This window comes from Anneissia japonica, unplaced genomic scaffold (assembly GCF_011630105.1).
Source record: "Anneissia japonica isolate Jap-2015-1 unplaced genomic scaffold, ASM1163010v1 scaffold287966_len95409_cov177, whole genome shotgun sequence".
NCBI lineage: Eukaryota > Metazoa > Echinodermata > Crinoidea > Comatulida > Comatulidae > Anneissia > Anneissia japonica.
The window spans coordinates 43,877-55,213 of record NW_022685309.1 but is presented as its reverse complement, the minus strand read 5'-3'; the positions used below and the strand labels follow the sequence as shown (position 1 = coordinate 55,213).

At 51.5% G+C, this 11,337-nt stretch overlaps 1 protein-coding gene across 1 annotated transcript in view; it reads right to left on the bottom strand.

The window, feature by feature from the left end:
- Window positions 1-9,734: 9,734 nt before the first annotated feature.
- Window positions 9,735-11,337, bottom strand: part of LOC117111280 (histone-lysine N-methyltransferase, H3 lysine-79 specific-like) — a 2,044-nt gene continuing 441 nt past the window's right edge. Inside the window, exon 2 of the mRNA XM_033254204.1 lies at window positions 9,735-10,614. Within this exon, the coding sequence (XP_033110095.1) occupies window positions 9,735-10,614 (880 nt within the window). The remainder of the gene's footprint in view (window positions 10,615-11,337) is intronic.

The following is an 11,337-nucleotide window of genomic DNA, read 5'->3' as shown; positions in this document are numbered from 1 at the left end:
GTCCGCGCACGCTTCACGGCCTTCATCACGGTAGCGAAGCAATCCCCGTGCCGCACGACGAATCCGACCGCAAAGTGCTCGTCGAACACCCGGAAGCCGAAATCAAACCGACCGTCTTCCACATGGAACGCTATCGCTATCATGCGTATCGTCATCGGCATCGATGATTTGAACTACAGTTCGCATTCGAACCTGTCCGGACTCTTGGAGTAAAACTCGTCGGTGCTGCAAACCGTCCTGGAACTGCCGTTTCCATCGGCCGCTATAAGAAATGCTTTTCTCGGTGCGTGAGGTCCAGCTATTCTTAACGAAAACATCTCATCCCCTTTCTCCCATTTCTCTCCCCGTTTATAGAAGAATTTACAAAAAAAAATTAAATAAAAAAAAAAAAAACACACACACATCGTTTTCATTTTGTTTTTATTTTGTATCACAGACATTTAACACCATCGAGGAACGCCGCCTCTTGTCTAGGAAAGGTAAACCACACCAGATTCTCGCACGCGCTCTTAGTCGGCTCGAATCGGCAAAACACGGGAATTTCTTCACGATTACCTATCATGGGCACGCAATTTCGAACGTAGTCCGGCAAGTACAGTTGGACGAAATCGTCGACGGCGATCGACGCTTTGCAGTCGGTGATGGTGATCACGTCTCCGATCTCTATCGCTTTTGCATTGCCGCGTCTCAGTCCCATAACTAGCTTTGCCATATATTTGACGAGATAAAGTTTCTCTCCTTCGTTCGTAATCACCGTGTACCAGCAAGTCGTTCCCGCCACCATCATCTTCGCGAACGTCAGCGAAACGCCGCGGAAGCAAACGTCCTACTCGTCCAACGTCTTTCGCCCCTTCAGCATGCAACCGATGGCTACGAATAACGAGACGATGACCTTCGTCTTGCGTCTTTGTCTGACGGGTTCGCAGTCTCTGCTCCTCAGCAGGAGGTCGTCGGGATAAAAGCCGAAATAATCGACAAACGCCGAGTTACCAAGCGAACACGTAGTCCACAGCAGAACGGAGACTGGATTGTTTTTCTCCTCCAGGACGCCGTCAATTCGTTCGTAGAAATCCGTCATGCCGTACGTCAGTCTGCCGTCCCAACTGCTTAGAATCGACAGAGCGCAAGATCTGATACTTCCGGACGTGATCCATCGGTATTCGTCGAATTTGTCCACCAGCAAACCGACATCTCGAAACACGTCCAAAGAGAAGCCGACTACCGTACGTTCCAGGTCAATGTGCGGAACGAACAGATTCCAAGGTGTCATCGGAGATAACTTTATCGGCCTGTCCATGTTTTCTCTTCTTTCTCGGCTTTTGAAAAGCGTCTGTGAACCCCTTTCGAGCTTCCGACAGAATGGTTTCTCTGACTTCTGCAACGACCGTTTGAATCGAGTCTGTTATGTCGGCCTTTATCTGTTCGCGCAGAAACAATCTCTCTTGATTCCACGCTTCATGCGCCTTTTCGAATTCGGCCTTAAGTTCGGCTATCAGAAGCTCCGCCGCTTTCAGTTGACAGCGGGCCTCCTTCAGCTCGGAAACCAGGTCGCCCAACGCCCCGTTGGAAACCACCTCTTCCGACAAGCGCAAACACTCCGACTCCCTCTTCCTGGTCATCGGTCGTTCCATGCGTTCGTACGGTGTTTCTTGGCGACGCAGAGTAACTCGTCCCGTCGACAGCAAAGTTCGTTTGCCACGCTGGTAACCTTAAGAACTTTGGGCCAAAGCGGATCGTCCGGTTTCGCAGCTATAGCACGGCCAAGAAATCGTCCGAACAACGTCTGTCCGTATTTCGTCGCCATTTCGTCTTTCTCGACGCGCACCGAAGCTATCGAGGTGGCGGTCGCCTTTCCCTGTTCCGAAGCCACCATGCTAGAAAAACTTCCCGTCAGCGAAATTTCCGGGAACGGATTCATGCAATCGTCGCCGCAATGAAGGGTTCTCTTTCCCCTGTTCGTAGCACCGACCAGATGGACGGTGTCGTCTTTCAACGGATTTCCGAAAACGAGACGCCGCAATCGTTCTCCACAGTCTCTGTCCCTTATACACATCTAGATGTGTATCGTGCGTCTCGGTCATCCGCCTCGAAACCGCGAACGGCATCAGCGCCGCTTTTCGAACGAGCCCATCCGCTGTCCTCATTCTAACTCCGCACTCATCCTTCTTCTTCTTCTTCTTCTTCTTCTTCTTCTTCTGCTGCTGCTGCTCTTCCTCCTCCTCGTCGTCGTCGTCGTCCTGGTGATAAACGCAGGCAATCGCCATAGGCACGATCAATTTATCGGCGTACGTATTGTCTCTTAGCGTCACCGCGATAGGCGTCGGCAAGGATTGAACAGGCGCTTCGACGAAATCGGCTACGGTCGTCGAATGTCGCGGCCGAGACGGTACGTTGACGAACGCCTGATTTCTCCCGGTCGCTTCCATATGCTTGGCACGATTCGCCTCTCCGAATTTGCGTATCACGTCGGCCGCAGAACGCCTACCCGCGATATCCCAGAGGCCGGTGCGTATCTCGAGCATTTCCTCTTCGAAATCCAATTCCCGTCTGTCGTACGGCACGATGGCCGCAAAATCGACCAGACCGGCTTCCAGTTTGGCCGGTATGTATTCGTATACGGCACTCGTTACGTCCTCGAAAGATACGAGACGACGTTGCTTCACGTACTCGGACATCGTTGGGTTATTAGCGCCGTTCTTCCGACGACCCGGCCGTAGCTGCATATCGTACGCCATGTCGAGATTCGAACTTAGAGGTCTGTCTTGCGACACGAAAAGTGTTGCGACTGGGACAAGGCGAACTTTCCTCGAATTTCATAGTCTTCCGTCTGTTCTCTATTCTCTTTACGCATCCAACGCAGACGCTCCGATGGGTCTAATTGGACGAAAGAAACCCGTCCCGACGGTGTACGCGGTGGAAGAGCGGACGCGGGACGACGACGTGCTCGTGAACATGCGATGGACCGAGCGTTCGGTGGTGCTGGACGAGAGGCTCAGCATTCGTTGCAACTTGTCTCTGTCGGATGCCTTTGCGCTCGGGTGTCAAGCGGTGGTCAGGAACGTGGGTAGTAAGCTGAACGTTTGGCGCATATTGGACTTTTCCACGATCGCGTACGTCGCCGGTAGCGGCGGCGGTGGTGGTGGTGGTGGTGGCGGTGGTGGCGGCGGCGGCCGTCGAGGCGGTGGTGGCGGCGGCGGCCGTCGAGGCGGTCGCGTCGAACGCGGAGAGCGTATGATGCGGCCGTGGTCGTTCGACGGTCGCGATTACGATTCCAGGTTGGATCGCATCCTTTTCAAACACTTTGGAGAACTGTACTACGACCCAGTCTTGGACCGGATCTCGGTATCGAACGTGGCACACAGGACGGGTGTGAATCCGGAAAGCCTCATATCGGAGATCGAAAGAAAGCTGACCGCGTGCAAAGTGTTTCCGACGAGTGGATGCTGGCTGTCGAAGAACAAGAGCATGTACCGAACGGTGGCCAAGTGGAAGTACGACGGATTGAAACCGGTCCAGCTGTTCTCGCACGACGGGAAAAACAACGAGGACACGTCGTGCGTCACGACCCCATGCGTTGCGAGATGTGCGTCGAGGAACATTCAAGGTGTTGTCGACCTTCGCATCTATGCTACGGTTCGGCGAAAGCTAACATTAAGGACATGCGACTCAGGCAGGGAGTGTCGGATATTGTGAACGGTCTGAGGGACGACGAGAGTAGAGAAAAGTTTCGAAATCTAATAGACTCGTTCAGTGAACTGGTGATATGATTCTCTCATCCTCCTCCTCATCCTCATCCTCCTCGTCGTTGTCCTCCTCCTCCTTCTCCTCCTCCTCCTCTCTGCTTCCTCATCTAAGGAAGATCCGTCGGATATGCGATGGCATGGAGGAGAGACTACGCCGGACCGAAGGCTTCGGAATCTTAGACCGCTGACGCAATGCATCGATTCGTTCGTCGAGTCGGATCCGGATGAGGTCGCGTTGACGTACGTTCGAAACGTCAAGTCTACCCTCGAGTTCCTGTGCCGCCGCGGTAACATTCGATTGGAACCGTTTCAGAAGGAAATGTGCAACGCGGTGATAGCCGGTAGATTCAACAAGGTGCTCGGTGCTCGAGCATCCAAACTTCGCGTTCCGGCGCTTCGCTTGCTCGGCGTGCTTTCCGACGAGGAGGCCGAATCTTTGACCGAACCCGCAAGGTGGCATCCGGCCGTTCGCGAATCGGCCGCGCGAAAGTTGGAAGAACACAGCAGAAAGTTCGTAGTAGTGCGCGTGCCCAGACGAATCGGCAAAAACCGAGCCGGTCAGCTGGTCGTCGCATCCCTTCTCGTGCACGAATCCGGAATATCCGTTGTCAACTGGGCTCAGGATCTGAACTGCACACGAACCAATCGGGAGGACGTGATCCGTCTGCTGGAGATGGCGCAGGAACGTCACCGATTCACTTTCAGGGGCGTACCGGACGGCGTCCAGGTGCAACAGGAGAACGGCATGACTGCAAATTTCAGAAGCAAGGCGAACACGGCAAACGTAGGTATTTTCTCTCTTCCTTTATTATCTCATTTGTTAAAATGTCGTCGCACGAGAAGAAGGCGTACCCTTGTTTCGTGGCCGGTCTGGCCTATCTGTTCAGATCGCAGTACGACGACGACGACAACGACTGTCTGCAGTCGAGACTCGTCAGCCTCGTCGGCGCTTGCATCGGCAACGCGTCGGTCGGTGCGTTCGAGTCCAAGCTGAGGCGATGCGACGTTCGCGAGTGAGAGCAGTTCGATGCGGCGGTGGCCATCGGTGGATTCCTGGAGGATGAGAACGATCGCAGGTTTGCGTTTGCCGTCTACTTTTTTCGGACTTTGGCTCTTCCTCATCACAGAGGGATCGCCGATTCGATATGTAATTTCGACGACGTGATGGCTAGCATCGAGCAGCGTACAGGGGCTTTTATTGTCGTTGCTCGAACGGAGATGATACACGAATCGGCACTGATCAGATGCATCCTAGCGCAGCTGAATCACGTTGGAACACGACCGCTTAATCCCCTGCTCAAGTTGGTCTTGGAAACTTCGAAATCCAGTTGGCCGTTCGATTATCTGTTCGTGATACCCGGTCGCTCTTCGAATCTCGTTCGATGCATCAACGAGGCGCGATGGGGACCGTTCGTTCTCTCCATGGTGACGGAAGCGATTGATATGCTGTCGGAGTCGGAAGCCGAAGAACTGAAAAGTGTCATATTCTTGCAAAGGCGATGCAATCAGGTCAGATACTCGTACGACGTCATCAACCCGGCCGTTACCGGTTCGGAATCGATCGTCATTTGTCGATATTGTTACATAGTCCTAACGTACGTCGATCTCAAGAACAGGCCTCCGACCAAAGGGGTGTACCTAGACGAGAACACGTTGGTGCCTTCCTGCTTCAACTGTCATTCGCGACGGTTGGTCACGTTATCCTTGGATGGTGCCGGAGTGCGTCTGACCGTCAAGCAACCCGATCTGGCAACGATGCGCTCGTGCGGTTGCGGTGTCATCACGTCCCTGTCTCTTATACACATCTAGATGTGTATAGTTGCGGTGTCATCACGTCCCGTCGGTCGTGCGTATTTTGCAGCCAACGGCCACCGGCACTTGGGTCATCCGATGACATATGTCTTCGTCGATGAGCGTTTTTGCCAACTTGACGGGCTCTTCGTCGTCTTCGTCGTCGCCGTCTTCGTCGTCCGAATCTTCGTCGAATAATTGTTGAATGGACTCTACGCACGCCTTGCGTCGATCTCTTCTACGCGCGACGTTTGCCACGGTCGGTAGACTTTTTTCGGTTCCATTCGTTTACTGTCTTTCACCAGACGGTATTCTTCCTCTTTCAAACGATCGTATTGCATCGCGTCAACCTCGCGCATTTCGTTCTTCAGCTCGTCTTTCGTCATCCGGAACCTGGCTTTTCCGGTGCTCGCCTGCAGTCGTTCGTAAGCTTTGCACATCTTGATTTTGGAGGCCAGTTGGCCGGCACACATTCCGGATTCCACCGCCTGCTGTATGCGTCGACGTTCGTCCGAAACTTTCTCCTCGCATCTGTTCTCCTTGGCTGCAAGATTTCTCAACGCTTCCACCCGCTTGAATTCGTACCGACGATGACGACGGCTTGCTGGGAACATTTTTTTTTTCATTCGAGTAGTTCTCGTATATACATGAGTACGCAAAACAAAACAACAAACTGACGGAAAAAAATGAAGAGGATCGCCGCTTTGATCGCGGCGATGGTCGTTTTCGCGGCCGTCTTGTACGGAGTCATAGATCGGTACGAATGGGACGGCGAAACTTTCGGAAGCCCGAAAAAAAGCTACAAAGAGTTGCTGACGGCCAACATCGTGCTATTCGTCATAACTTTCTACTCGGGACTCAAGTTTCCTCTCATAAGATATATGTCTTACTTCTACGGCGGTAGCGGCCGGTTGCTGTTCGTCACCGAATCCGTCGTCCGCATAACCGTGCTGCTGGGATTGGATTACAGAGTGCAGAACCTGGTTGTGTCGCAGCTGTCATCGCGTCTGGCCATCCTCTTCGCCGATCTTATGGCCATCGTCATCGAATTCGCTATGACGCAGTATCCGTACGACGTTCGGTGAGTCGAACGGCACCGGCCCGTGATAAATCCACGCCACGCACGACTCGACCGCCTGCTCGTACTTGAACGACAGCACTCGCTCACCCCTCTTTATTAGAAACCTGTTGTCGTCGTACAGAAAGCAGAGACCGTCTCCGCCGGGCAAGCCGTCAACGTCGCATCGATTCATCTTGGGGCAGCCACCCGAAACGGGCATGGCTGCAAAAATGTGCCAGGTCAATAAACACTTGTACAAACACGTTATCTCGTCCATCGTATCACTTTTCAAAGTTACTCGTCCCAAACCGTCCACGTACTCGCAGACGCTTTCGGCCGGCACGTTGCATGCTTCCATCCACGTCCAGAACGCCACCTCGTATCTGGTGTTCTTCGGGTCGATCACCGAGCACGGATCCACCACCATCCTGAAAAATGAGTTCTTCGCCGACTTGCGCTGTTCGCGTTTGTCCGGGTTGGCAAGCATGGATTCCAACAGGTTACGACTCCACCTTTCGTCCGATTCTTCGAACGTGTCGTACCGACGCGACGCAATGTTCGATCGTTTTTCGGCGTAAGAAACCAATTTGGCAAGCGCTGCGATGCATCCCAGGCTGATCGTCTTCGGAGCGGACGCGAACCGTACGCATGACTCCACGTACTTGATCTCTTTTTCGATTTCCCTGCGCAATTTCACCGCCGCCGTCTTTACTCGTCTATCTCGACGTTTCACCAAACCGAACTCGTCGCGCTCGTCGTCGCCGTTGTCCTTTGCCACGTCCGAATGGCCGCGCGCGAACGGACGTGGAAACACCACCATCCTGCTCTCGTCTTTTTCGTCGTAGTCGTCGTCATTGCGGTTTTCCTCATCTTCTTCTGTCCCTACGGTGGACACGAGATGGTGACATTCGTCGTCAGATTGCTTTCTCTTGCACCAGCAACATCTGTAACCTACCGGGGGACAGCAACCTATCGGCATCGCGGGTAACGTTCCCATGACGACGGCTAATCTCCACAAAACCGATAAACTTGCGATTATCTCTTTGGAATGCACGCTCGACCACGCGAACATCACTTTGCATCGCATGCTTCCGTCCATATCGGTCATCGTGCAGCATTCCGAGGATACGGTCGTCTTCGAATCGGCGTCGGTCAGACGATCGACGAGCAAAAGGCACCGAGCAAACAACGAGAGCTCGCGATCGTCCGAATTGCATTCGTCGATGCACGTTCTCAGTCGGTCGCGAAAACCGTTGAGATCGACGGCGTCAAACTGTTCCGCTGACATGTCCACCGCGTGACCGATTCCGGCCCATCCAACCCATTCTCGTCGTACTTGCAATTCCAGCTTCTTCCAGATATCGTAAGACATTTTTAAACTTTGAAACAAACACACACATACGCTCGTGTTTCAAAATAGTGACGTGTCCAGTTCTCGTTTCTCATTTTCCTCCTTTTCGCGATTAGACGGTAGATTCGCGAGCAAAAGTTGTATCATGATTAGAAAATTGTCCGAACTTGTTGCAGGATCGTTTCTCGGATAGAACATTATCGAAAACGATGGGCTTCGGGTTATGTCGTGCGTTTCCATCGAGTATCCGTCTTGACATTTCGATCAAACTGCGGGTGTCGGTCTGTTTTATGCTAAGTTCCGGGGAGCATACAACGAAACGAGCGTCGTGTCGACTTTGGTATTCTGTCGGATCGTCGGTCGCCTGGAAGCAGATGGGTACCGAGCACAGGTTCTGTTTCTGTAGTTGCACTCCCGGTATCTTGGTCATGAACGCGATCAATCTCATCATCGTCTTCGTACCTTCCGTCGGTGGATTTTGGTAAACGACCAACGGAGCTATGGCCGTGGAACCGCGTCTGCACGTGAGTGCGGTTGCTGCCTGCGACATTTCGTCGTTTCCCAAGCGTGCGTAATGTCTGGCTTCGTTCAATAGTTCGTTAAACGTTGAAATTCTATCTTCGAACAGTGCGTCGTACGAAAGCATGTGAGGTTGCATATCCACGACGAACGACAACATCGGGATTTTTTTCTCGCTTCTTTCTCTTCTTCTTCCTCTTCTTCGACCTCTTCGCCATCGCTTTGTAGTTTGATGCTCGTTTTCCGCGACTGTTTGTTATCTCTCGATCGATCCAGTTTGGATTTTAGTTTCTTGATCTCCGAATTCATTTTCGATCGATCGTCCCAATATTTGTTTTTGCTTAATCGCGCAGACGGCTGATCTCGGACTTCAACTTTTGAAAATTAGACACAAGATTGTCTCTTTCCTCTTTCAATTTCTCCAACTCGAACAGCTTTTCGTTTTCAATGTTCCCGGTCGACAGGTAATTAATTTCGCAAACTTTTTCCTCAATTTCACTTCTTGCTAACCGCAACTCTTGCGTTGAATTGGATGTCGTGTGTTGCAACTGTTTAATCCTCTCTTTTTAATCGCCGAAATTATCAATCTCCGTTTTCATTTGTTCGTTTTGATTCCTAAGTATTTTTATCTCTAATGCCATCCGGTATCTAAATTTTTCGACTCGTTCAGTGATTTCTCGCTCGATTCTAAACGCTTGATCAGCTTTACATTGCGATTGCCATCGTCGTCATCGTCGGGAGCGACCGCTCTTTCCAAATCAGATATCGTGTTCTTTAGCCGATCAACGTCCCGTTTGTAATCTTCTGTTTCGTGCGTCTGTTGGCGCAAACGATCGATTTCAGATTCCGAGTTTTTGCGCTCTTTTCGAAAATCGGATATCATGTTCTGCAACCGATCGACTTCTGCCGTTTTCGTTCTCATTCTCTCGGTATCGTCCGCGGAAACCTTGTGCAACTCCTTCGTTGAAGTCAACTGTTGGCGCAAACGGTCGATTTTGGATTCCGAGGTTTTGCGCTCTTTTCGCAAATCGGATATGGTCTTCTGCAACTGATCGACCTCCCGTTTGTAATCGGCCGTTTTCCTTCGCATTCTTTCGGTTTCGTTCGTGGAATCCTTGTGCAACGTCAACTGTTGGCGTAATCGATCGATTTCGGATTCCGAGTTTTTGCGCTCTTTTCGCAAATCGGATATGGTGTTCTGCAACTGATCGACCTCCCGTTTGTAATCGGCCGTCTTCGTTCGCGTTCTTTCGGTTTCGTCCGCGGAAACCTAGTGCAACTCCTTCGTTGAAGTCAACTGTTGGCGCAAACGGTCGATTTCGGATTCCGATATTTTGCGCTCTTTTCGCAAATCGGATATGGTGTTCTGCAGCTGATCGACTTCCCGTTTGTAATCGGCCGTTTTCTTTCGCGTTCTTTCGATTTCGTTACGCTGTTGGCGTAATTCCGATTCCGAGCTCTGTAAATTCCTGTCTCTTATACACTTCGTGCCTTGCATCTTAGGCACCTGGCTCTTATACACATTTAGATGTGTATAAGAGTGTTCCTTCATTCTGTCTTCTAATTCCGACATTCGTGACTCGTGAAATTCCGTCTTGGCTCGCTCGGCGGCGGACTTTGCCTCTGCCAATTCCTCCTGCGTCCGTTTCAGATTATTTTTGGCATCGGCGAAGATCAGATCCTTTCGTTCGTTTTCCCGAGCCGATTTTGAATTTCTTGTTTCCAAATTCCGTTTCATTTCGGCCATCTCTTCCCTTTCTTTTTCCAAAGTCTTGATTGCTTTCCGTTCCCGCTCTTCGGCCTTAACCTTTTCCCTTTGCATGCTCTCCACTTGTTTCACCAGAGACTCGGTTTCAATTTCGCGCTCTTCCGGGTTCTCCTCCGGTTGTTGTTGTTGTTGTCCTCCTCCTCCTCCTCCTCCTCCGGGAGTTGGTACATTAAACACCCACCGAGATTCTTCGCTGTCATCGAACAAGTCGTATGCTGGACTTTCCGGTTCTTCTGGCGCTTGGAACTCTGGCGTATTTAGAAAGCTATCGATTGCTGTCGTCACATGTACATCCTCCGTCTCGTCCACAACCGTTCTGTCATCATCGTCTTCGTAGTTTTCCCCTTCCCCTTCCTCATCCTCCTCCTCCACATCCCCCTTGCTTCAACCATCATGTTATCGATTGCCTCGGAATCTAAAATCGACACCGTGTCGTTTCTCGTCGCCGCTCTAACTGGTGTTCGGGCTCCCTCCTCCTCCTCCTCCTCCTCCTCGTCTTCATCGATCTATATCACTTCCGGTCTCTGGGAAGCCTCGAGATTTCTCAATTGAGCGTAGCTGGCATCGGACACCTCGTACCGGCTACGTTCGTATGTTTCCATGCTTTTGGTAACGGTGTCGAGGTTTATGGTGTCGACGGTGGTTTGGCTGTACTTTAAATTGCAGAGAGCGCCGAATGCGATAGCGGCTACGTTGGCCTCGAAGTGGCAGCAATCGGTCCACGGTAACTCGTCGCTAGTCGGCGTGCCGAACGGCGTTTGTCTTGTTTTGTAATCCCCTAACTCGATAGTTACTCGATCAATCAACGCATTGTGGATTCGTTTCGAGTTCAGAAATGGTTTCTGTTCGATGTAGGAAGACACCGATCCTAGCAAATTGTCGAAATTCAAATCGAGAGCGTTTTTTTCGTGAACTCCAAATTCCGACGATTACTGCCATTCTCTGTACCCATGCAACGGTCGGCCGTTCTTCAATTTTGTCGAGATTCAGAAACATGGCGTGAGCGAACACCAGATCGTTATTCTCCCAGTGCTCCATCTCGACCGATATCTCGTTGTCGATCTTCTCGTACGACCAACCGGAGGCGGCGATCTCTTTGCTCGAA